This window comes from Ascaphus truei, chromosome 3 (assembly GCF_040206685.1).
Source record: "Ascaphus truei isolate aAscTru1 chromosome 3, aAscTru1.hap1, whole genome shotgun sequence".
Classification (NCBI taxonomy): Eukaryota; Metazoa; Chordata; class Amphibia; order Anura; family Ascaphidae; genus Ascaphus; species Ascaphus truei.
In genome coordinates, this window is record NC_134485.1 from 259,006,560 (window position 1) to 259,034,149 (window position 27,590).

Consider the following 27,590-nt stretch of genomic DNA (forward strand, 5'->3'; position numbering starts at 1 on the left):
GAATACAGCCGAGATCTGATCCGGTGCTGTGCAGGAGCTGATCTCTCACCCGCCGGTTTTTCTGTAAGTGCGGACGCCTGGAAAAAACAGCGGGACACTTTTGCCTCCTAACGCCAAGGTTAGAAGTGTATCTAACCACAAGGAGTCACCCAGAGGGAGTCCACCAACATTGGATTCCATCTGCTGCTGCTGAGTTAACCTCTTGAGGTCTGTCAGATGAGGTGACATGCTGGCTGCTGAATGCTGTTTGGTAACATGTTCCTAAATACATGTAGTGCCCGATTTTGTCTATATTGATGTACGTGCGATTATCACCTTCACTTCATTTTCAATATAATTGAATTTACTACACGATGACAGTTGTGCGCCATTTGTTCTTTTCCCCCTATTAGTTCTATTGGTTGTTGAGCCCTCTGAAGTGACACAACAGCAGACTATCTTAAGTTATAAGGTTTTTGTTTTTTTAGGTATTTTATTGTATCACATGAATTTACAATATTAATCATATTATTATATACAGCTCAACAATATTAACACATGTATTCATTTGGTTGAAGGTTAATATTTTATACACTGTTCTATATATCACACACAATCGGTAGCGCAGATTTTTTTCACTATTTTATCGCTGTTTAAACATTAACAGTAATGAATGCCACCAATTTGGGGGGTTATTTTTCTCAGGTTTTGCTTATTTATTTCCTCCCCCCCCCCATTAGCGTGCACTTCACTAGGTAATATTACATTGGCTGAGCAAGGGTTTACCTTCTAGTTTGTGCTTATGAACGTAGTGTGCAAGAAGAGGGTGCGGGAAGTGTGTGGTGTTAGCTTGTAAAAAGGAGGGCAAGTGTGTATGCCTTTAAGCGAGGGGATGTGAGGTCTGAAGGGCAGGCTTGTCCAGAGATTTAAAAATAAATTTAGAGGTGCCTCAGCTCTAAATCTACAACGAATGGAGAGACACTCAAATTTTTTTTTATAAGTGTGTTTTTTTTGTTGCTCAAAATCATTATTTGGCAACTGGGGGGCTTTATAGGTTTAGATATACCAGTGCTTTCAGTTTCTCTGTACTTTTGTCGTAGATACAAAATGCCAAGTACCATTACTGCTAATTCTCAATTTAATGCTTGGTTAAAAATTAAACACCAATATTCCCGAACAGGATACACTGTTAAACATTTTACAAGTGTATTTACGTACACTCCATTCTTTATACACATCTAGTTGTGTACCTTCAATAGCGAATTACAATTTGATAAACAAAAAACATACCAACCACAAACTGCTTTTAAATCAAATTTCAAAACCATGAATAGTTTATTCTAAATATTTACAGCTTCACACGGATAAAACTGGTGTTCAAAACAACTTTTATACAAAGTGAGCATTCTTACAATTATGTATAAGCCCTTACAATTGGTTGAGAGTACGATGTCATCTTCACCCATAATACTTCTGTATCTGGCATTTTATCTTGATACATTTAGTTTAATAAGGACATGATTTAAAATGTTTCATTGTATAAACAAGAATTAGAGCATAACTTTCAACTAATAAAGGCCCAGTTTCTTGCAGAGTTTTAATGCAACAGAGTTGAATAATTTACCAACTTCTTATTTAACGTTTTGAAGACCATTGGCAAAGAATTCTGAAAATTAATAAAATCATATTCTGCCAAAAGTCTTAAAAATCCTTAATGTGAACTCTTTGTTTAGAAGTAACTATTGCTTAAAATCTGTTAGAATAACACCCATTGAAAAAGAAACATAGATGTCATTACGACAAAACATATTGGGCTGAAAACACATTGTGAAGAGAAATGGATTGATCAGAAGACAGCTAGACTTCGCCTACCCAGACTGTCCCAGGTACACTTTTAGCATTCCAATGTGCATTCCACAGTAAAATACAAAAAAAAAAAAAAAAACAACCATGCACAATAACATTCGTCTTGAATGAGTAGCACACAATGTTATAATAAACCACTCTGATCATTACAGCAGAGAACAAATGATGCTGTAAAAAAAAAGAGCTTGTTAATTCTTTTTGACCGAAGCTCTATAATGCAATGCTGGTCCACTTTACACTGAAAAGATTTAAAGTATGTACAGTAAACTTACTTGAAGCGATAGTACCAATTTGACATTTCAACATTTTACGTTTTTTGCCCATGGTACCCATATTCTGAAGTTTAGTTCTACCTATCTTGAAAAAATATATATATATTTTTTGCAGGGCTTGTACATTATGGTCACGCTAGAGATTTTAATCAGAGCTATTTTATAATTATGACTTGTTTTAGTTATGCTGATGCCTGTGGCACATACTGCACAAGTTGAAGGTTTAATGATGGATGCAGTGACTTTTTGGATGTCGGTTCTACATTTGAAAAGTCACTGAGCATGTGTTACATTTTGGAATAAATAGGCTATTCATTTGTGAGTGCTTTAGTTCTACTATCATTTCAGCATATACTAAGTGGCAAAGCTGCTTAAAGCCAACTCTTATTCAGAATCTCCCCATCAAAAGTAAACAATATGATAAAACAGTGCATGCACTGAACATTTGTTTAATTGCAAATCCAGAGAAATGTGGACAGAGATGCACCTGAAAGAAACGGTCAGCTACATTATGGATGCACCTCCCAAGTTAAATGTTATTTTCTTTGCTTAAGTTCAGGTAACAAACAGTACAAATTAGATTCTTTAAATCACATCTCACAAACAAAGCCTACAATAGAGTGCAAAGAGGAAGAAATATGCGTTTATATTATTGTCACATTTGACGACTTTTCCATTTCTTCAGGACAGTGATTTGTTGTCAGTTCTTTAATAAACTGTTCAAGTGCAGAAAAATAGCCTTGGCACTGCCATGTATCATTGTGCGTTCCCTCCGGAAAGATGGCCAATCTTTTAGTCCGTGATGGCGACAGTTCGTAGAGCTGCTTCATCATGACAGGAGGGATTAACTGGTCCGACAGCCCAGAGATGAACAACGAGGGCATTCGGCACTGGGAAATTTTCCTGTAAGACAGGAACTTATTTTTGTAGCACCATAAAGGTAGGTATCTCATCGGGAGGAAAGAAAACAAAGTGCTGGCCATATGAGGAATGCTAAGAAATGTATTTTCTAACATTACAGCAGAAATCCTGTGAGCATTTTCAGATGCTAAATGGATAGCTACTGCTCCACCTAAAGAGCGTCCAAACAGGATAATCTTTGTTTTATCGATGTCTGGTCTAGTCATGACATAATCAAGAATGGCTTCAGAATCCAGGTAAAGGCCTTCTTCACTAGGCTCTCCATCACTTTTTCCATACCCTCTGTAATCAACTAATAGTAAGTTCACTTTAAGGTTGACCAGCATCAACAAAGCATTTGGTAACCTGTGTCCAATATTACCTGCATTACCATGAAAATAAATAATGGTTGGAGAAAAGGTGGAATTGTCTCCAGTGTATCTCAGCAGGATGAGATTAAGATGCACCCCATCTCTTGTTTTAATAAATATATTTTCATGTGGTATTCCAGTCGGCATTGGAACATAAAGTCGTGATGAAGAAGGCTGCTCAGGAAAATAGAGCAGCACATCCTGAAATTTAAATAGTATTCCAGCTATAGAAACAAATATTAGGAGAAGCAAGATCACACCTCCGTACATATTAAATGTTAAAATTAAGGGCAAGAGACAGACTCTGCACAGTCCCCAAGACCAGGATGCTATGGTCAATAACCACCTCTCCGCAAAAGCCCAAAAAACCCAGTACTTTTCCATTGTGGCAACCTATGTTAGTTTGTTTTCAATGGGTATTCTGAAAAACAAGAAGAAAACAACACAACATAAATATACAGAAATGAGTATAACAAACACTTTCTTTAAAGCTGTAGTTCAAGCTGTAGTTTTTTGTTCATTAATAAAATCTATACACTGACAAGTGATCAGCGATCGATTAGCAACTTAGCAAAAGATTTATCCGGGTTTACTAAATGCACCTTGGGTCCTGTTCTGATGCACTAACAGCCAAAGTTCTGCGAGGAAGATCATGTGACCAGACAGGCACTAGATAAAATTGGTTCACTGCTAAAGCAGGCAGGGCTCAAAAAGGTGATGCTGTTTCAGAAGGGGATGTGACTTTGTAAATGGTTGCTATAGGAACAAAAATGCGTGTTACATTAGAATACATTAAAAATGTCTTTAACAGGTTTTTTTTAATGCTACAAGTAATTTCTCTTAGTACAAAACTGATTTAAAAATAAATAAATTAAAAAAAACACCCCTACATAGGATAGTGGCTTTAACTCCAGCTTTAAACCTGAAAAGTGCTGAAAGAACTTAATCCAAGTATAAAAACACAGTTTCTTTTTCCTTATACATTTAGTGGCAAATCATCCATTAAAACACTGTATGACAAAATCTAGCTTCCGCACTGCTCATTCGACTGAAACAGCCCTGAATAAAATAACTAATGACCTCCATGCTGCCAAAGACAGAGGTCATTACACTCTGCTCATACTACTTCACCTCTCTGCAGCATTTGACTCCGTGGACCACCCTCTTGTCCATCACATTCTCCATACTCTTGGTATTCGTAACAAAGCTCTAACCTGGATCTCCTCGTAACTCTCCCATCGTACTTTCAATGTCTCTTCTGCTAACACCTCCTCCTCTATCGATCTCTCTGTGGGGGTACCCCTGGGCTCTGTTCTGGGACCTCTTCTCTTTTCTTTGTACACACTTTCTCTAGGTGACCTAATCACATCTCTTGGGTTCAAATATCACCTCTATGCTGATGACACACAAATGTACTTTTCAACCCCTGACCTTACACCTGCTGAACATCCCAAAGTTTCTGAATGTCTCTCTGCTATATAATCCTGGATGGCCCTCATCCAACTTAAAGATGGCAAAAACAGAGCTCCTCATTTCCTCCCAAAGCTGGCCTTACTACCTCCTTCCATATTACTGTTTGGAAGTACTATCATTCAACCATATATAAATAAAGATACAATACAATCCGTAGCCCAAGCACGCTGCCTAGGGGTCAGACTCGACTCTCTCACATTCAAAACGTAACTAAAACCTGCCGCTTTTTCCTCTGCAATATAACAAAGATACGCCCTTTCCTCTGTTACTTGACTGCTAAAACTCTGACTCAGGCCCTCATTCTTTCCCGTCTCGATTACTGTAACCTCCTGCTGTCCGGCCTTCCTGCCTCTCACCTGTCTCCCCTACAATCTATCCTAAACGCTGCTGCCAGAATCACTCTACTCTTTCCTAAATCTGTCTCAGCGTCTCCCCTGCTGAATTCGCTCTCCTGGCTTTCTATCAAAGCCTGTATCACACATTCAATTCTCCTCCTCACTGTTAAAGCTTTACACTCTTCTGCTCTTCCTTACATCTCAGCCCTAATTTCTTGCTATGCACCATCCAGACTCTTGCGTTCTGCTCAAGGATGTCTTCTCTCTACCCCCTTTGTATCTAAAGCCCTCTCCCACCTTAAACCTCTCTCACTGACTGCCCCACACCTCTGGAATGCCCTTCCCCTCAATACAAGACTATCCACCTTTAAGATCCACTTGCTAAAAGAAGCATACAAGTAGCTCTGTAGAAATACTATACGCTAATACATAGAGCTTGGCCAACACCACAAAAAGGATTAGCTATAAATCATTATACTGCTATACCTGGAACAAGGAAATACACAATGGACCTGCTCAGACAGTCGTTACCCATCGGTATGAAACAGAGTACAATCATGGACAGATTAGCATCAAAATAGACTAACATATGTTATACCCCTAACACCAGACGGCAGGTGATGTGTAATCGCTTCCTGGATGAGAATGGCGCCTCCTGTGGTAAATGACATGGACCCCGTGCACAGTGGCTCGTGCCCTCAGCACTTACTCAGCGAGTGTCCTCGCGCTGCTCAGGTGGCCGGCACCACGCGCCCTCTCATTCCATCGCTGTACTGTATGCCTTCTTCTGCAGACACTGCCCGCTCCTCTTCCGGGATCAAGCTTTGCATCATCACGCGGCGCGCGAGGAACAAACGCGTTACGTCAGCATCATGCGCGCCTTACGCACGGCGCTCCCTCACCCGCGAACGTATCACAGACCGCGCTGATCATGCCCGGACATGATGAGGCCATTATGGGTTGTACAGCGCTGTTATAATGATAAACAGGCACTAGAGGGCACTGCGAAAAGCTGACATTGTATTTTGCTTCCGCTAATGATTATAAACACCTTTAGATTTGATATTGCTTTCTTCGTTTTACCGAATCAAACATGGCGCCCGAGTGATTAGCGTCGTGTGACGTCGGGCCCCAGTCGAGTAAGGGACTAAGCTGCCCAGTGACGCGTTTTATCCGCCGGTTACCCAAGAAGAAAGCTAAGGCACCGTGCCAAGAAGGTAACGCAGGATATGTGGGGTAGGGAGGAAACAGGACGGCAGGCGAAGGGAGGAAACAGGAGGGCAGGCGAAGGGAGGAAACAGGAGGGTAGGCGAAGGGAGGAAACAGGAGGGTAGGCGAAGGGAGGAAACAGGAGGGCAGGCGAAGGGAGGAATCGGGGACAGGTGTATGGAGGCTGAGGAGGCAGGCGAAGGGAGGAAACAGGAGGGCAGGTGTATGGAGGCTGAGGAGGCAGGCGAAGGGAGGAAACAGGAGGGCAGGTGAAGGGAGGCTGAGGAAACAGGAGGGCAGGTGAAGGGAGGGGGAATGAGGTGGTAAGGGAAGAGTTTTCCACTCCTATAGCAGTGATCCTGTCCCAACTTTATGAAACAACACAAAATTAAGTACACCACCTGTAATACACATACACAAGAAAATAGGAATGTTGCATTTAATTTTTAAATAAAATTGAATGAGGGTAATAACCTGTTGCATTATTATTTGATATAACTTTTGAACAGGGAATCCTAAGGTGTTGTGATGCAGGGAGGGGTCTGAGGGTTTGGAGTGGGATATGTCTGATGTGTGGGATAAGAACAAATGTCCTTCATCATTGCTGCATGTCGATATTATGATGTATTTATATTGTTTTGATGTGTATTTGTGTTGTCTAGTGGGTTGGAAGCGCTTCTCTTTTCATTGGGTTTTCTTATTCACTATGTTGTTTTTTTACTTGATCTGCTTTCTACAGTGTAACATATTCCCTTATTCCTTGTGTTTTGACCTCTGTGTGAAAATTGTAAGTGTTGTGTGTTTATGCACTTTGCACTCAATGAATGTCTTGTGTTCTTTTAAACCTACTTGCCTGTATGCAGTTTTCTGTCGCAACATTGGATAGTAATTATTTCTGCAGGTTGATTGTGCAGAGTATGTATTTATATATGACTATTTATATTGCGCTTCACAGCAGTAATACATGACAATCAAATTATATAAATAACACCAAGGGTAGAAGTGCTAAAGACATAAAAGTAACATTTAGGAAAAGGAGTCCCTGCTCCGAAGAGCTTACAAGAGTGAAAAATATTTTTTGTTTTTTGATGCCTGAATTTAAAAGCTGCCCTCTGATCCCTGTGTTGACAGTTTCAGTACAATTTCTCTGTTTATACTGTTATCTTTCTCAAGTGTTCTTTCCAAGGCTAATAAGACCTAATCATGTCACCTGTTCATATAGTAAATATTCCTGCATCATTCTTGCTGCCTTTCTTTGCACTTGCTCAATGTTGCTTACATCATTGTAATTGACCAGACCTGTAAATGTGAGCACATTGTAGATTTATGCATCCTCCTTTCATCGATTTCCCCCACATCGATTTATAGGGAAAAAAAACCTGTGAAAAGTTATTGCTCAATGTCTTAACCAGTTAAGATTTGACCATGGATACATTTGTATGATTATGCAGTCCTGAAATCGAACGTTAAAAGTTAAGACGCTTTTTTGAAGAAATTTTTTTTATAACTAAATCTTTAATTTACTATTTTCTTATATGCGGTGACACTTGACTTTCCAGGCCATGAATTATGTCTCTTGCTTGCAAACTGTGCTTAAGACTTGGCCGAATAGTGTTCCCTGAAAATGCACATAATTTCAAATGTGCCTAATTTATGCTGTTTCATTTACTGTTTATTGTTTTTCATTATTTGAAGATAATTAAAAGTGTTATCTAATTGTAAGAATTTCTTTGAAATAATGCAATTTTCATTTTAAACATTTTCAGGCGTACACAGATCTTGATGTCTGCAACAATGTCTTCCGTTTCTATGGCCAAAGGAACAGTGGCATCACAAGTACCATTCGCTGACCTGTGTTCTACGTTAGAAAAAGTTCAAAACAGCAAGAACAGGGCTGACAAAACTAAGACTTTTAAACAGTTTGTAGATTCTTGGAGGAAATTTCATGACGCCTTTCATAAAAACGAATCGAAAACTACAGACTCTTTCTACGCAGCAATGCGTCTTGTTGTTCCGCAACTTGAAAGAGAGAGAATGGCTTATGGAATCAAAGAGACTACGCTTGCCAAGCTTTATATTAAGGTTTTAGGGTTGCCAAAAGACGGTAAAGATGCTGTAAAGCTTTTAAATTACAGGACACCCACTGGTTCACATAGTGATGCTGGAGATTTTGCTGCAATAGCTTATTTTGTATTAAAGTCCAGATGCCCAAAACACGGAAGCTTGTCTACACAGGAAGTAAATGATCATTTAGACTCTATTGCTAACAACAATGCAGCAAGAAAGAAAGACCAAATAGAAAAAAGCCTCCTTCATTTAATTACTCATACTACTGCTCTGGAGCAGAAGTGGCTTATCAGAATAATTATAAAAGACATGAAACTTGGTATTAGCCAGCAAACCATATTTTCCATCTTCCATCCTGATGCTACTGAGCTGCACAATGTGACAACTGATCTAGAGAAAGTGTGCCTACAGCTGCATGATCCTTCTGTGTGTCTCAGCGATGTTTCTATTTCAATGTTTTCGGCTTTCAAACCAATGCTTGCTGCTATCGCTAATATCCAACATATAGAAAAGCAAATGAACAACCAAAGTTTTTACATTGAAACAAAACTTGATGGTGAGCGTATGCAAATGCACAAAAATGGAGATGTGTATAAGTATTTTTCTCGCAATGGATTTGATTATACTCAGCAGTTCGGTGCATCTCAACATGAAGGATCTTTGACTCCATTTATTCATAATGCGTTTACAACGAATGTGCAAAAATGCATTCTCGATGGTGAAATGATGGCTTACAATCCAAACACTCAAACATTTATGCAAAAAGGAAGCAAATTTGACATAAAGAGAATGGTAGAGGATTCAGAACTGCAAACATGCTACTGTGTTTTTGATGTATTAATGTTTAATGATCAAAAATTGGCTCGTGAAACACTTCGGAAAAGATATGAGAATCTTGGTGATGTATTTACCCCAATTCCAGGCAGAATTCATGTTGTTGAAAAAACAGAAGCCAGTTCGAAAAAAAATGTTGTGGATGCATTAAATGAAGCAATTGACAATAGGGAAGAAGGAATAATGGTTAAAGACCCCATGTCTATCTATAAACCAGATAAACGTGGGGAAGGATGGTTAAAAATCAAACCGGAGTATGTGAATGGTTTAATGGATGAGCTAGACCTTCTAATTATTGGAGGCTACTGGGGAAAGGGCTTACGTGGCGGAATGATGTCTCATTTCTTGTGCGCAGTTGCTGAGACTCCACCTCCTGGTGAGAAACCATCAGTCTTTCATTCAGTCTGTCGTGTTGGCTCTGGTTATACGATGAAGGAGTTGTATGATCTTGGCTTAAAGTTGGCACCCCACTGGAAGCCATACCGGAAGCGAAATCCACCTGTTAATGTTCTTTGTGGAACAGAGAAGCCTGAAGTATGCATTCAGCCATGTAACTCTGTCATTGTACAAATTAAAGCAGCAGAGATTATTGCCAGCGATATGTACAAAACTGGTTGCACACTACGTTTTCCTCGCATTGAAAAGATAAGAGCAGACAAGGAATGGTATGAATGCATGTCTCTGAATGACTTGGAACAATTTAGAGAGAGAGCGTCTGGGAAATTGGCTTCCAAACACTTAAATATTGATGATGAGCCACACGATAAGAAAAGAAAAACTGCACCAAAGGTCAAGAAAGTTGTTGGAATTGTTTCACATTTGAAAGGGCCTGACCTTAGTAACATACACAAAGAGAGCACAATGTTTGAAGATGTAGAGTTCTGCATAATGAGTGGAACAGATGACCATTCAAAATCTGATCTAGAGAACAAAATAGCTACATGTGGAGGTATAGTGGTACAAAATCCTGGGCAAGACACATACTGTGTTATTGCAGGATATGAGAACGTGAGAGTGAAAAACATTATCTCCTCAGATAATCATGATGTTGTTGATGCAGCATGGCTCTTGCAGTGCTTTGAAAATAAATCATGTGTACCATGGCAGCCTCACCATATGATTCACATGAGTCCATCCACCAAAGAAATCTTTGCTTGTGAATATGACTGCTATGGTGACAGTTATGCCACAGATACCAGTGAACATCAGTTAAAAGATGTGTTTAACAGAATGTCTAACATCAAGGAGAAAATACCCCTGGAAATGATTGCTGACTTAGAACAGCGTTACTCATGGGACAACACTTCTCACAGTATTTTCCGCCAGAGTATGATATATGTAGACAATTTTGCAATTATTAATGATCCCAGCACAAAAATCAATACTTCCTCTATAGACATAAGAGTATTGGAGCTGCGTTTTCATGGAGCAAAAGTAGTAACCCACCTAGAAGAAGGGCTGTCGCATGTAGTTGTTGGTGAAGACTTATCGCGAGTGGGAGAAATTAAAACAGTGAGAAGGACTTTTGAAAAAAAATTTAAAATTGTGTCTGAGTCATGGGTGATTGATTCAGTGAAAAAGGGAAGACTCCAGAATGAAAATCAATATTTGATGTAACTTGCACCATTTTGTTTTATCTTGGTGTTTTTTAAATGAAAGCAATGCCTTGCTCTTGGATTTGCTTACACTTCAACTTATTAGTAACAATGCGCAAAAAAGATGCTTTTAATTCTATAATTATAGTGGTGTATGTATATATATATATATATATATATATATATATATATATATATATATATATATATATATATATATATATATATATATATATATATATATATATATATATATATATATATATATATATATATTCCTCACCATCCTGCATATACATATTTCGGGGAACTAAATATTCTTGCAGGCCGTGCTTGAAAGATATATTTAAGTTTAAATACCGTCCATTCTAAGTGCACTTTTAAATGTTTAAGTAAAATTTAAGTTTTATATTTGTTTTTAAACAATTATGACATAAATCATAACTATCTCCAAGTATATTGTTCTTCTAAAAGTACCTGTTAACTCGTCCTTGATTTTTGTAAGCAATTTTTAAAAAATTTGACTTGTATTATTAAATCATGTGATCAATTAAAATAAAGTGATCGATTTTACATATGTATCTGCTCTTAGAATTCTTTAAAAACAAAAAAATAAGTCAACAATGTAATCTATTGTAGAGAATTATATGGCTGCTCTTCAGCTAAATCATTTTATCGTCTGGTGACCGGGAATGTATGTGTCCTTGCTGGTGATCAAACTTGAACCGATTTTCAAAACAACATGACAGGAAAACAACATAAGGTATTATACAGTATTTAGTTTATTCTAAAGTTGAAGAGGTAATTAATTTTGAAGTGAGATGTGTTCAAAGCTCAAGTTTACACTTATATAGGTGTCTTAAATGTCTATAAAATTGCTGGGACTCATCTAAATTGGCCTCATACAGAATTGTACATGTGGCTTTCATCACAGGAGAGATTGTGCACTTGTACCCATGTGCAAGGCTGTTGGTCACTGCTCTGGTGTTGAGCGATATATATCAATTATTTAATTTAATAATCCCTGAACAGGGCATTAGTGGCATAATACCCTGTTCTGAGGGTATTATTACTATTATAGGGTTACATGTTGGCTTTTTAAATTTTCATAAAAAAAGATAGACACACACCAACAAAAAACTCTACAGCCCTCCTCCACCCTCTACAGGTTTGGCAGGGTACCAAAAATTCCGGGCCATTACTAAATTAATGACTGGGTAAAATTCCAATCAGAGAGCAGATATTTCAATAATGCCCGGACTTTAACAGCATTAGCCTATAATTAACATCGCAATAACCTCTTCCTGGAGTGCTGATATGGGAGATTAATAAACACACAATCCCAACAAGCTCTAACACCAGAACCCACCATGTGTGTGTGTGTGTGTCCATAAGGAGTGCTGAGCATGGCCAAATGTCAAACAACAAAAGACAAAGATATCCAATGTAATGTGAAGTGGCTGCAGGCTTATAACACTTTGGCCAAAGGGTTTAACTAAATTACCCTTATTCAAGAGAGAGATCAGCGCAACCTCAAAATAAAAGAACATTTTATATAGTAAGGTATGTTCAAATTTTGAAAGCTTTCAGTATTAATGGTGAGATATACACTTACACCATTAATACTGAAAGCTTTCCAAATTTGGACTTACTTAATCATATCAATTGTTATTTATTTTGAGGTTGCGCTGATATATCTCCAACTATTTTCATCTGGACTGGGAATTGTCCACATCAGGGGTGTGCAAACCTTTTCCTCTGTGCTCCCCTGCCTGCACGCCCCATCACGTGACCCCGTGCCGTCATTTGACGGCATGCTGACGCGCCGTCGGAGACGAGGTAAGAGAACTTAAAGGCCTCGCGCGGTCCCCCGGCATTTAATGTAAATACTTTAGGGAAGAGCGCAGGGCCTCTGTAAGGGCCGTGCACCCTAACCCTCCAAGAAAATCGTGCCCCACAGTTGCACACCGCTTGTCTACATCTTGCAGCACCCATGCACTATATAGCTTAGATATCTAGACATCCCTTGGTTAGCACTTGTCCTTTTTTGTCGGTTTTGCAGTAGAGAAAGGTAGGAACCCCTCCTCACTTTCCTTTTGTTAAGCCCTCCATCCCCCTACCCTCCGCATGACACACTTAATGCCTTCCTCCCCCTTTGGGACTTTTAACCCCCACCCCCCCCTACTATGCCTGCACTGCACCATAGCTCACATACACTGCTTCCATCCCCCTCTTCCCATCACTCTAACCCTTTATGAAAACGGAAAAAATAAAATCAAAATTTTCGACAATTCTTATGTTAAAAAAATCTGTAATCTATTTTTTTACATATTTATTATAAATGAAATTTGTATGTGGAGGGAGTATCCCAAGGTGAGAGTGATGGGGTAGGGTATGACTGGTATTTTAGGGTGTTGGGAGCAGTGTAGGTGAGGAAAGGTGAAGTGCAGACATGAAAATTGTTTGGGAATGAAGGACCCTTTGTTCTAGTAAAATGTATTTATTTTGATACACATTTTATTTAGATGTACAAGACCATTTTCAGACATTTTAACAAATTTATCACGATAGACATTGATATCGCCCAACCCTACACCACTCTTCTCTCCGAAGTCACGCCCCACAATGCCTTGCTTAGTACTTTTCAACGCATTGTGGAGCACGACTTTGGAGAGTACAATGGTGACTGACAACTCTGCCTCTAATGTGGTACTAGCCATGCAGTCTTTCCTGCAGTGGACCCTCCCACATGACTCCAGTTATTCTTACTGAGTTAACCTTCTGAGTGCTGGATGAAGGACTCAGATGACTTCACTCTATCACACCCATTTTGCCACAACTATATGTATCCTTGTGACACCACACTAAATGATAGATAAAATCAACTCTAGAGAAGCTGTGTATCGGGTATCCTTACAACTGCCTCTCCAGGTTGTTTGGTAACATTGCTTTGAGGATCTGTTTTTTGGTAATCATGTTGTTTGGTAATCATTGCTTTGGGGATACACCCCGTGTCTGCCAGTTATACCACTCTTGGGCAGTTCTTAGGGGTCACCTACACATTTGGTAGCATTCAGTCATACAGACTCTTGTCCTTGCAGTATCCTGATCTAAGTATACTGTAATTGGGTAATTTACCTGTATACACACCCACTTAGCCCTAAAGTGAGTGTAGTACCTCTCTAAGTTATTTCATTTTTTTGTGTGTATTTGTCATTGTCCATATCCGTATGATTGGTCACATTTCATCCCCACCAATCATCATCTATTTTTAATTTGATATTTAACTTAATAAAATTATTTTATTTTATACTAACTCAAATATACATTACTTTTACTTATGCTAGTACAGACTGCATATCTATAGGGATTCAGTCATTGTTTGAAATTCTATATACATTTATCCCTCTTTGCAACGTACTTTATCAGTGACCAAGATTGATGCAAGAGCTTTCTCTCTCCCCTTCTCCCTCCTTACTCATATCACATGCAAATGCAATGGCAGATCACTCACCCCCAGGCGTTCTGCACACTTGCCCCTATGCACTGCTGCATGACATAGCATGCACTGGACCACCTCTGAGAAGGTCAATGAGCCATGGCTGGGCAACTGGAAGTATGCCCTCTCGGTAGAACACTGCACCACTGTGATGCCTGTAAACTAGGGGAGGAATCTGGAATGCAAGGAGGGCAAGCCTCTGCCTCACCCTTTCCAAGATGCTTCTCCATAAGCTCATCAGAAGAGCCACCACCACCAATGTCAACCTCAGCTTTTCCAAATTCAACTCGGCATTCCCTGGACCAGACAGGCTTACAGCCATTGCAGCCTCTTGACTCCTTCAAGGACTACCTGCTACTACCTACTCCTGCCTGTGGTTCCATCCTCCTTAAACCCATGAGCCCTCACATGCTGGGGATTTAAAACAATGGCTGCTTCTCCCGCGGGTACATTGGGCATGTCCCGCTGCAGCGCACCACTTGTTGCAATAAGATTGGCTGCATCTGTATACACCTAGTTCTAGCTTGAACCCACCCACAGGAATCTAATTACACCAGACATAATTTAACATACCTAATGAAAACTGGGTTAATTGAGAAGAGACACCGACTTGCAGACGGTTAAGTTGTAGTACAGTACATACATAATAATACATTAGGGCCTCTTTAATAAACCCAAAGTTTTGCCATGCACCATTACCAAAAAAAGTGCGATTTTGAATAAAAATCAGGAGATTTTGCCATTTTCATTAAGACCTAGCTATGCACAAATATCTCCACAAAAAACATCTACTTTGCAAAAACTTTTCACATCAAAGCTGCTGTTCAAGCTGCCGTTTTTAAAAATATATATATTTTTCCCCATTCAATATGTGCATCAATATAATCTGCACACTCAAGTGATTAGCTAAGCTGCAGATCGATCAGTTCTCCTGTAATCGATCGCTTGCTCCCGGTTATTTAATTCAGTTCTTCAACAGCATTGTGGTCAATGTAGTCCTGGAATATGATTGACTGGGCAGTTACTAGATACAATTGGTGCACTGCTAGAGAGAGGGCGGAGCTTAAGAGCCAGAGCCAATCAGAAGGGGAAGGGGCTGTCACTTTTGAAATGCTTCCACATTAGAAACATTACAAATTTCTTTTTTCTTTAAATGCTACAAGTATTTTCTCATCGTACAGAACTGATTTATTTAAAAAAAAAAAAAAAAAAGCATACATTTAGGATATTGCTTGAACTGCTGCTTTAAACTAACATTTGATAATATCCACCAAACTCACGACATTATTTTTCCACATGAAAATAGTGTACCTATTTCAGTTGTTGACAACAACCTATGATTGACAACAACAATGAATTCTTTTAAACCATTTTCTTTTTTTTGATTGGATGGTTTAAAGTAATCCAAAGAAACTACCTGTTCATATTGATATGTCGATCTTGCTGTTTTCTGCAATTTTCATTTACATCTTCACACACGGAATTCCATCACTACGGGCAATACATAACATCTCCTTTACTTTCCACACAGCTAATTGCTTCACACTGGGAGGAAAAGGATTCTCCTGCTGTGGCTACTCTTTATAATGTTCTCAGCTCTGCTAAGAATTCAAGTTCAATTTCCAACACTGTCAATCTGAAACCTTTCATGAGTACTGCATGAACTAGTAAAAAAAAAAAGAAAGACGTTTCACAATTTGACAGATACAGTGCCATATTTCAAAATTAAGCACCAAATCTAATAGCAATTGACATGTAAACTTCAGATTTCCAATTTTGAAAAGGTGGACTTCTCTTCATGTTCTGTATTCTCGTGTATTTGTTGGGGACAGGGAGAGCTCTAATCTCAGCTATAGAGTCTCACTGTATCAAGAAATCAATACAAAATTGTAGATACTGGAAACAGGTTTTCACCTTCTCAGAGCAGAGTTCAGCTGCTTGTTTGTAAAGAGGCCTCATATGTGTGCTGCAAAGTCAAAGTTGGTAATTATTTAATTTGCTGTGGACACAAATTAACTAATTTGTCACAGAAGTGGCATTAGGCTATTTTAAAGCTTTAAGGGCAAATTGTTGATAGTTCCTATTTCACCTTGATACTTTGGCTTAAGTATCAAAGTATCCAGACTTGAAAAACAAAAGCTAAAAATAAAACACATTTCACTTTAGAAGTCAAGTGATTTAATACACAAATATAAAAGTGTATAGTCACTGGAGACAAGTACTTTTAACACCTTTACCTTCCGGGATCAATTTCATTAGGCAGGACAAGGTAGTGGAATAAAATGAGGTTTCTTTTGGTAAAACCAGCAGGCATACAAAGTAACACAAAAAATAGGGAAATACACCGTAAATGGGGCACTGATGGGAGACACTAGCCTCAACTAGGTGCAGAATGCCTGCTTCAGGAAGGCTTACCCTGTTCGCTCCACGTCCAGGAACACCACGGTACTATCTACGGCAGGGATTCCCAACCTTTTTTGTTTGGAGGAACCCTTGAAGTATTTTGAAAAATCTCGGGGAACCCCTATCTGGCTGACACATATTAGGCCGCGCTTATAGTGCTGGCTACATCGCGTCAAAACAAATGTATTGACGCCGTCACGTGCGCTTATAGTAGGAGCGACAGAACGGCGCGACGGCTTGGTCGCGATCGCTGGAGGTCACTTCAATTTGATTTTTCCAGCAACCGCAGCATGACGTCGGCGTCGCCGTCACTATAAGCGCGGCCTTAGGTTAATTTCACACCTCACGAGCCCCCTCTATTTCCCACCCTCTACCCATGTATTTCTCTCTCCCCTCCGTCAAACTCATTCTCCCCCCTCCCGCCTCTCATGTATTTATCTCCCCTCCATCTCACTCTTACTCCCTCTTTTCCTCACTCACTCCCCCCCTCTCTCCTCTCACTCTCCCCTACCTTTTATCAATTACCCCACTCACTCAACCCCCCCCCCCCAAAATAATACCAAAAAAAACCACCCTCCTAAATATATGTAACTTCACCCCGCAATACATAATAAAAATATCCGCCCCGCCAATACATATTAAAAATGCCCCAGCCAATACATATTAAAAAGACCCCACAGCCCAAATACATTTTAAAAAGACCCCCAGTACCTCAATACATTTTTTTAACAAATCAGGCCGCATAGGTAAAATCATCATCATATCTCTCCCAGCACCCCTCATCATCCTCATATCTACCCCAGCACCCATCATCATCCTCATATCTCCCCCAGCACCCATCATCATCAGCATTCTCATCTCCCGCAGCTCCCCTCAAGCACCCATATCTCCCCCAGCACCCATCATCATCATCATATCACCCAGCACCCTTTATCATCCTCATATCTCCCCCAGCACCCTTCATCCTCATTCCCATATCTCCACAAGCACCCTTCATCATCATCCTCATATCTCCCCTAGAAACCCTCATCATCATATCCTATCTCCCCAGCACCCTTTATTGTCATCATCATCATCCTCCTCCTATCTCCCCCAGCACTCTTTATCATCCTCATATCTCCCCCAGCACCCCTCATCGTAATCAACCTCATATCTCCCCCAGCACCCTTCATCATCATCCTCATATACCCCCCTGCATCTCACATCACCCTCATATACCCCCTGCATCTCCCATCATCTTGATATACCCACCCTCTGCATCTCACATCACCATCATATACCCACCCCCGTGCATCTCACATCACCATCATATAACCCCCCTGCATCTCCCATCTCCCTCATATACCACCCCTGCATCTTACATCTCCCTCATATACCCTCCCTCATATCACCCCACCTGCATCTCCCATCTCCCCCCCTGCATCTCCCATCTCCCCCCCTGCATCTCCCATCTCCCCCCCTTGCATCTCCCATCTCCCCCCCTTGCATCTCCCATCTCCCCCCTTGCATCTCCCATCTCCCCCCCTGCATCTCGCATCTCCCACCCCTGCATCTCCCATCTCCCATCCTGCACCTGGGGGGTGGGGGAAAGCCAGGGAAAGTGAGAGCCCAGGAGAGCCTGGGGAGGGGGAGAGCCAGGAAAGCTGATGTGGGCGGCTTAGCAGAACCCCTGGGAATCCTCCACAGAGCCCCAGGGTTCCGCAGAACCCTGGTTGAGAATCACTGATCTACGGGATAGATACCTGCTTTACCCCGCAGGCTGGGTCTTTGTTCGATAGAACTTGGCCATGTCTCTAGAACGTGTCCTCAGCTTGGCTAGGCTTCTCCGGCACCTCAATGCTGAGTGCTTTGCTATTGTGAGCAAAGCAACTTTGAAAATCCCACCTCTGCTTCACCGGTAGCCGGGGAAATTTGAACTGGCCAATTGGAACCGTGCCTACGAGCAACGGTTTCCCCTTGCCAGCCCCATACCTCCCGCTGGGTAGGTTCCACAGTGTCTGGGAGAACACAGAGTCTCCCCTGCGGGGAGCCTTTGTCTCTGGACCTGGTTCTCTGCCCTTCCTCGCTCACCAGATGGCCCGACACCTCTCGACTCCCATCCTCCCCTTTGATCCACTATCTCTATGCAGGCATCTCGGCTAATCAAGTTACTGGGACTGTCTCCATAGACATGAATGCACAGTTTAAAACACATTTCTTTTTATAACTGGGGCTCAGGAATTTGGATGGTAAAACTTGTCTAAGCAGTAAGTTTTTAAAGCAAGTTCCAAGAACTTGCTGACTGGGCAATATTAATATGGAAGCATAATGTTATTAACATGTATACGCGTACCTGCAAATCAGGAGCGATTTGCAGATAAAATTATGGGACAACCGGTACATTTTATATACATTTTAACCCTTTTTTCCCCCCAGTATCAACTATCAAAGTCCTGCTCCCGCCCGAAGTCTCAGTTTTGTAGCTATTATGAATAAGAGGTTCAAAACACACACATTTTCCCTGGCTAATAAGCCGGCGGGGAACAATAGTTTTAGGGGTAACTAGCTGGGCTTCACCTTTATTACGAAGGATAAAAGTGTATAAACAATGCAGAGAATACATCCAGTATGTTGCTTACAGAGAGAGGTGGTGTGATGGTCGAGGGGTGCCAAGCCAGTAATAAAGGGGTCACCCCCATTAGGCACCCCCTTCAACCGTCAGTGAAGTGAGGGGTTAACCAGAAATGTACCTATAGTATACATGTTCCCCTGCTTCACACCCCAAATGTATTCCCCTGGTTTATCATGTTCACACATTTAGAGTGTTGCACCACGCAGGTTACACTGGGAACAGGTCAGGAAGGCAAGGGTTAATGGGGTATATGTCTATTACCCTTTGTTCCCGTCCCCAATGCTCAGGCAGCACCTGCCGGCACGGTCCCATAGGTCGCCATTGGATCTCCATACAAGTGAATGGAGATTGAGACAATTTTGGCCCTATATCACGACTGGCCAGTAGATGGCGCCCGAGAGGATGAGCGGAGTTTCTCCATTGAAGTCAATGGAGGAGTTTTGTCCCATTGAGATGAATGACAGAGCTCCGCCATTATAGTCTATGGCGGACTTTGCCCATAGGAATGCATGAGCGGAGTTATGCCATTGTAAGTCAATGGCGCCATGCTTTCCTATGGCAAATTCTTAGAGTGCGCTCTCGAAGAATGAAGTGATACATTGTAGCAGAGCTGGATGGATGCCAAAACCACTTCAGAAGGAAGAGCTACTATTCTAGCGACTATTCTAACACAAACCAATGGCAATCGCCAAAAAGACACAGGTACATTCTGGATACATGCCTTAAACTTGCCTTAAACTAGCCCCAGCATTTCTGCATTGATTAATGGCCCATCAGATTAACAGCGGGGGTCCCTGGCAGTCCCATTCAAACTGAATGGGACTGCCAGGGACCCCTGCTGTGTTAATCCTATGGGTCATTAGTCAATGCAGAAATGCCTTAAACTTGCCTTAAACTAGCCCAGCACATACCCAGCACATACCCAGCACATACCCAGAATGTAACCGTGCTAGTTTAAGGCAACCTTTAGAATAGTCGTGGTCTCGTCTGTACAATCACCTAATGACCGTGGGAAGTCGCTCACGGTTAAGTTCAAAAAGTGTTACACTGCATAACTCTGGCCCCTTTTGCCCCTAACTCCAGGGGACTTCCTCTCACGACCCATGTAGGGTCCGACCCTCGGGGGGCCGCGAGAAGGGTTCGCGCTAGCCGCGATGGTCGCCTCATGCAATCCCTATGGCGGCGGTGGTTCCATTGAATCCTATGGCGGCGCCGGCCCATTCATTTCCTAAGGCGGCGCCGGCCCTTTCATTTCCTATGGTGACGCCGGCCCTATTGATTCCAATGGAGGAGTGAGCCGCCGAGATTTCTCATAGCGTTTAGCGGCTTAGGCTCCATTGATTCTAATGACGTAGTAGCTCCATTGAAAGCCTATGGAGGTGGAGCCCATTGAATCTAATGGTACGAGTGAAAGGCAGTGATTTCTTTTAGCCTGTGGCAGAGAATCCTGCATTAAAGTTAATGGAAGGTTTTAACTTGTTTTTATTATCTCCGGTTCTGGGGGTCGTGGAAGGCTGATATTTGGCCACTATGGTGAGTGTCCTCCGGCATGAGGACCTAGCAAATTTCAGCCCGCTCAGACCCACAGAACTGATAATTTTAATATATGTATGATATTAAAATGTTACTCTGTCCCCCGGATATCTCAAAGCCCGCGAAAGCCACTGGCCCAGAAGAAATGTTAATGGTCAAAGGGCGTCATGATGTCAGAGGGAAACCCATGAATGAAAGGCTCACCGCTTTTCATTAAGCATCCTAGGGTGGAGAAACACAGGACATGGGTACTTGAGTGAAGTGTTGTATTTCACACCTCCAGTCAGGGAGGCCCCGGCCCAAATGCTAGACTCCTAGGCACCAAGTGCTGAGGGGGAGCCCTGAGGGTGGCTCTCTGGCTGGACTGATGTGCGCATGTCTGAACCTACCTGTGGGCAGGTACATTCCTTTTTCCCACGTGAGGTGTCACTGGTTCATTGGGTCCAGGGATTGTGATCCAATCACTGCAACCCAATGGTAGGGAATAGGAGCAGAACTCCATAAAAGAGAGTGTAAGCTCTATTCCAAGTTGTTCTTCGTATTGGTTCCTGTTGTACCCTGAACTGTATCCTGTTAGAAGAATTGCCAGTCTGCAGATTGCTTCATCTTGGCCCCTTTCCCATGTTAGTGATTAATATATTTTCTGTTATTTGTATATTCTGTGTGTCCACCATCTTGTGGGAATAAAATTTCTTTATTATACCGCACGTCTTATACGATTCAACCCAGAGATAAGAGAGGTTATTATTGTAACCTGGTGTGTATTTAAACCCTGACACAAAGCTACCATGACAGGCGGCCCTAAAGAACTTAATTAAAATGGGAAGTTAATAATCCGACAGGTGGATAAGGGAGGAGGGACAGTACTACAAAACCATGCATACTATTTTAGGGAGGCATATCGGTTGTTTGGTGATGAGACTTCATACCAAAAGTTAGACAAAGACCCTACTCTCAAGTACCTCTGTATTTTTAAGGACCACTTGCTAAAAGCACAATCAGAAGGGATTCTATATGCTAAAGAATTCCAATACATCTAAGATTCATAAATTATTAGTGGCACCCCCTGGCCGTCCCATTGTGTCTGGAATTGGGTCAATCACTTCCTAATTATCTGAAAATATCAACACTTTTTTAGCACCATTCACTGCAGCACTTACTTCTTTTTTAAGAGACAGCATGGACACACTTAATCAATTGAAGGATATAATTTGGGAGGAGAACTTCATGTGGGTTACTTTAGATATATCATTAGTATATACTTGTATACAACACGTACATGGTATAGAGGACACAACACATTTTTTGGACAACACTTTACCACAGATTCAACAATAATTTAATATTGACAGTATATTATTTATATTAAATCACAATTATTTTTCATTTGAAGACCTTTCTATATTCAGACCAATGTGACAGCCATGGGAACTTGGTTTGTCCTGAATTACGTGGGGCTCTTTATGGGATTATGGGAACAGGAGTATAAATGGGACCAGTGTCAGTATAATGAGAACATACATTATTATAAAAGATATATTGACGACATCTTGATGATCTGGTCGGACTCCTTGGAAGACCTGGCAATATTTATTGTATACCTCAATTCTAACAAAAGGAATATTATACTAAGTGGTGACAACCATACAACTGACATCGATTGTGGATCTTAGTTTGACCATTCTGGAGAACCGGATAGTAACCAAAACGTTCTTCAAAAATGTTGATGTGATTTCATATTTGAATGATAAAAGTAACCACTCTATTCAGTGGCTTAATAATATCCCCTATGGCAGTTCCTCAGAGTGGGAAGTAACTGCTCTCAGATAGCTGATTTTGACATACAATCAGAAGTATTAACTAAAAGGTTTATCGATAAAGGGTATAGCCAGCAGGTAGTGAGTAGGTCAATCAAAAGAAGTAGAGAGGTACAGAGAAAGTCTCTATTAGTCCCCAAAACAGCACAATCTAAGAAAGGCTCCCCAACTGTCCCTTATTTTGTAACGGATTTCTGTAAACAGAAGTCTAAAATCCGTAACATCACATACAAGCATTGGGATATTCTTAAAATGGATCCCATTTTGTGGAATACTGTTCAGGATAAACCAAAGGTGGCATTCAGAAAGGCAAGTAACCTTAAACAGATCCTGGCCTCCAATGTTTTGAAAAAATTTGGTGTTACACCCAATACCAATCTAGGTATTGATGGGCTCCCATAACCTGTGGGCAACTATTGTTGTGGCAGGTGCACTGTATGTAAGTATATGTCGAACGATAAAAATCTGCATGGCGATCAGTCTGGGAAAGATTATAGGATTAACCAATTCATTAATTGTATCACTAGCCATGTGGTTTATGTAATTGACTGCCCCGGTAATATACTATACATTGGCAAAACATTCCGCCCACTTAAACTTAGAAAAGGGGAAGACATTAATGGGATCAAAAATTCCACAAGGTTCATGGAGAGAAGTAGGAAAATACACAATTTAGCCCACCACTTCCTGGAGCACCACGATGGCAGGCATGTTAACCTACAGTACATTTTAGAGGGTTGGAGGTTATTCCTAAAGATCACAGGAGGGGAGATTCAGTAAGGGGCTGCAGCGCCTTCAAATGGAGCAGTTTTGCATTTACACATTCCAAACAAAATCTCTAACGGGGTTAAATGAACTGGTTGAATTGACACCCTTTCTGATCTGATCGAATATCACTTAAACTTACTGGGTTGACTAATGTGTTATGATGGTCAATACATTGAGAATAAGAACATATGCCAAGGGGCTGATGTAGGGAAGATAGTCAGTAATTCTTTCTGGGTTTCTCTGGGTTTCCTTCCCCCGTTCTTTCCCATGCCCCCTTCTGGATAAGAATATATAGTTGTTAGTTACATTATACATTATTCACTTTTGGTTGCTATATGATAAATATGTTCTTCTATGTATGATATGAACTACACATGTGGAGAGAATATTGATTGAATCCACTAAGTGTGGTTCTGATACACTGTTACGCTGTTATTAAATCTCTATGATTGCTGGCTACCCCAAAAATGTATCCGGGAATCAGGTTAGATTCCCGGGGACATATAGACACATCACTCCGGTCAAACCCTTGAAAACCGTTACGCGACTCACCGCCAGGTTTCCCTGCTTCAGCACAGACCAGAAAGGTAAAAGACGGCATAGGGATTTGTATATCCCGGGTACAGTCAAGGTTCCCTAAGTTAGTGAGGGTCCCCCAGTATATGCCTTTGTAACCCAGAATCACAATAGAGGTTCTGGGGGTTTCTCCAACTGTATACTAAGTTGCGAGAGGTTTTATGAAATCTAAGTCCTAGTTTCAGTAAAGGAAAGGGATGCAGCCCTGGGAGTGTGCCTAAGCGTTTTTTGTTTCTAAAGAGAATTAGGTTTCCTTAAGGGAAGGAGCTACTGCTCTGAGATTGAAGCTAAGCATCTTTTAATATCACTATGGGACTTAGAAAAATGGGAAATATTTTTTATGTTTCATAAAATGTTTAATAGCCAATATGGCTATAAGGTTATTACAGTCTAACTCAGATTTACAGTGTATGATGGATATGGCTTGTGGGAATACAAGTATATAGTCCCATTCTACCCCTCATAGCCCAAAAGACTTAGACACAGTAAAAAGTGTAAAAGTATTAAACTGCAATGTTTGTAAATGTATTATACTTATAAGATGGGACTTTCATAGATGGTACTTTGAGGGGGCTACCAATTTGTGGTGCCACTAAGTCTTCCCTATGTCCGTACTTCAAAGTCACAGATGCTGCCAGAGGTGTTAAAGCCATTTGGGCAGGATGGTTAAGTGGAGTACCCTTGTCTGGGAAACAATGCCAGCCATCGGGGCCAGCATTTGCCTTCCCAGACATTGAGGTACCTAACCCAGCGGATGGCTTCTGAATGATGAGTGGCTAGGGTGACAAACTCATGCATGACCTCGTTGCATTCTGAAGAAACTGCTTGCCCGGCTTTAGAAGACTGGCAGCCCTCTGATTGGCTGGTTGTAAAGGCTCGGATTGGTTGTAGTATTTCATGAATGAATCTGAAATACTATAAGAAACCCAGAAGTCAATCCAGACCTCAGATTCTAAGCGACAAAACAGAAGCGGCAAATTCAAAGATGCTCTGTGAGAGATGTCAGTGAGCCGGCTTTGGAAATTTCAAGGCGAGAATTTTTCTAAGTCCCACTTTTCGGGGCCAAGTTCTCAGAATACTTCGTAGCGGTCGCGGCTGGAAATGCATGCCGAAAACAAAAAGTACGGCGTTACAGACAGCACTCCTAAGTAGAATATAGAGTTATATAATGACCGGTGCACAGGAACAATAGGAGGGACCCTTAACCCTCCCAAATCTATAAGGCAACAAAGGTAGTGTCCCCAGTACTCTTGAGAATAAACTGAAAAATACTGGAATATGCCAAAAAATAGATTGTATTGTAATATAAATGTACAATACAGGCTAATTCTTTAACAAATTAGAGGTGTTTTATATATAATTATCATCTAAATTACACACCATACTAGTTATCACATCCAGTTATACCAGGCGCAGTCTTTTCTTTCCCTTTGTATGTATATACATACCTAACAGTTGCAGTGCGCAGTTGGTGTCTCTCTCAGACACTCGCACACTCTCACTCTCTCTCTCTCTGACCTCACTCTCTCTCTCTCTGACCTCACTCTCTCTCTCTCTCTCTCTCTCTCTGACCTCACTCTCTCTCTGACCTCACTCTCTCTCTCTCTCTGACCTCACTCTCTCTCTCTCTCTGACCTCATTCTCTCTCTCTCTCTCTCAGACCTCTCTCTCTCTCTCTCTCTCTCTCAGACCTCCCCCCCCTCTCTCTCTCTCTCTCTCTCTCTCTCAGACCTCTCTCTCTCTCAGATCTCTCTCAGACCTCTCTGTCTCTCAGACCTCTCTCTTAGACCTCTCTCTCTCTCTCTCTGACCTCACTCTCTCTCTGACCTCACTCACTCTCTGACCTCACTCTCTTTCTGACATCACTCTCTCTCTCTCTCTCTCTCTCTCTCTCTCTCTCTCTCTCTCAGACCTCTCTCTCTCCCAGACCTCTCTCTCTCTCTCAGACCTCTCTCTCTCTCAGACCTCTCTCTCAGACCTCTTTCTCTCTCAGACCTCTCTCTCTCTCAGACCTCTCTCTCTCTCAGACCTCTCTCTCTCAGACCTCTCTCTCTCAGACCTCTCCCTCTCTCTCTCTCTCTCAAACCTCTCTCTCTCAGACCTCTCTCCCTCTCAGACCTCTCTCTCTCTCAGACCTCTCTCTCTCTCAGACCTCTCTCTCAGACCTCTCTGTCTCTCAGACCTATCTCTCTCTCTCTCAGACCTCCCTCTCTCTCTCAGACCTCTCTCTCTCTCTCTCTCTCTCTCTCTCTCTCTCTCTCTCTCTCTCTCTCAGACCTCTCTCTCTCTCAGACCTCTCTCTCTCACTCTCTCAGACCTCTCTCTCTCTCTCTCAGACCTCTCTCTCTGACCTCTCTCTCTCTCTCTCTCAGACCTCTCTCTCTCAGACCACTCTCTCTCTCTCTCTCTCTCTCTCTCTCTCAGACCTCTCTCTCTCTCTCAGACCTCACTCTCTCTCTTTCAGACCTCACTCCCTCACTCTCTCTGACCTCACTCCCTCACTCTCTCTGACCTCACTCTCTCTGACATCACTCTCTCTGACCTCACTCTCTCTGACCTCACTCTCTCTGACCTCACTCTCTCTCTCAGACACACACACACACACTCACTCTGTCAGACACAGACAGATGGACACTCACTCTCACAGACAGATGGACACTCACTCTCACAGACAGACACTCACTCTCACAGACAGACACTTTCACTCTCTCAGACAGACACTCTCTCAGACAGACACTCTCACTCTCTCAGACAGAAACTCTCACTCTCTCAGACAGACACTCTCACTCTCTCAGACAGACACTTTCACTCTCTCAGACAGACACTCTCTCAGACAGACACTCTCTCTCTCTCAGACAGACACTCTCACTCTCTCAGACAGACACTCTTACTCTCTCAAACAGACACTCTCACTCTCTCAGACAGACACTCACTCTCTCAGACAGACACACACTCACTCTCTCACTCTCTAAGACACACTCTCTCAGGCACACTCACTCTCTCAGACACACTCTGTCAGACACTATCTCACTCTCTCAGACACACTCTCACTCTCTCAGTCACACTCTCTCACTCTCTCAGACACACTCTCTCTCTCACTCTCTCAGACACACTCTCTCTCTCACTCTCTCAGACTCACTCTCTCAGACACACTCTCTCAGACACACTCTCTCAGACACACACTTTCTCTCTCTCTATCAGACCTCTCTCTCTCTCTCTCTCTCTCTCTCTCTCAGACCTCTCTCTCAGACCACTCTCTCTCTCTCAGACCTCTCTTTCTCTCTCAGACCTCTCTCTCAGACCTCTCTCTCTCTCTCTCTCAAACCTCTCTCTCTCTCAGACCTCTCTCTCAGACCTCTCTCTCTCAGACCTCTCTCTCTCTCAGACCTCTCTCAGACCTCTCTGTCAGACCTCTCTCTCTCAGACCTCTCTCTCTCTCAGACCTCTCTCTCAGACCTCTCTCTCTCAAACCTCTCTCAGAC

General features: G+C 41.7%; 2 protein-coding genes across 4 annotated transcripts; one reads left to right on the forward strand and one right to left on the reverse strand.

Moving 5' to 3' along the window:
• Positions 1 to 1,280: 1,280 nt before the first annotated feature.
• ABHD13 (abhydrolase domain containing 13) lies at positions 1,281 to 6,054 on the reverse strand. 3 transcript variants are annotated; one of them, XM_075590723.1, is made up of 2 exons: positions 5,906 to 6,054; positions 1,281 to 3,809 (listed from the first exon to the last, which is right to left on the reverse strand). In XM_075590723.1, exon 2 carries the CDS (start codon positions 3,770 to 3,772, stop codon positions 2,762 to 2,764), a length of 1,011 nt encoding a protein of 336 aa, XP_075446838.1. In that variant the 5' UTR covers positions 3,773 to 3,809; positions 5,906 to 6,054; the 3' UTR covers positions 1,281 to 2,761. The 3 variants fall into 3 exon arrangements, with proteins under 3 accessions (XP_075446838.1, XP_075446839.1, XP_075446840.1); XM_075590724.1 differs by having other exon boundaries at positions 5,795 to 5,911; XM_075590725.1 differs by lacking the exon at positions 5,906 to 6,054 and adding an exon at positions 5,784 to 5,899.
• A 17-nt stretch (positions 6,055 to 6,071) lies between these two features.
• On the forward strand, positions 6,072 to 11,074 carry LIG4 (DNA ligase 4). The gene is made up of 2 exons (XM_075590722.1): positions 6,072 to 6,413; positions 8,172 to 11,074. The coding sequence occupies exon 2, from the start codon at positions 8,188 to 8,190 to the stop codon at positions 10,921 to 10,923; it is 2,736 nt and encodes a 911-aa protein (XP_075446837.1). The 5' UTR covers positions 6,072 to 6,413; positions 8,172 to 8,187; the 3' UTR covers positions 10,924 to 11,074.
• The last annotated feature ends 16,516 nt before the right edge of the window (positions 11,075 to 27,590 follow it).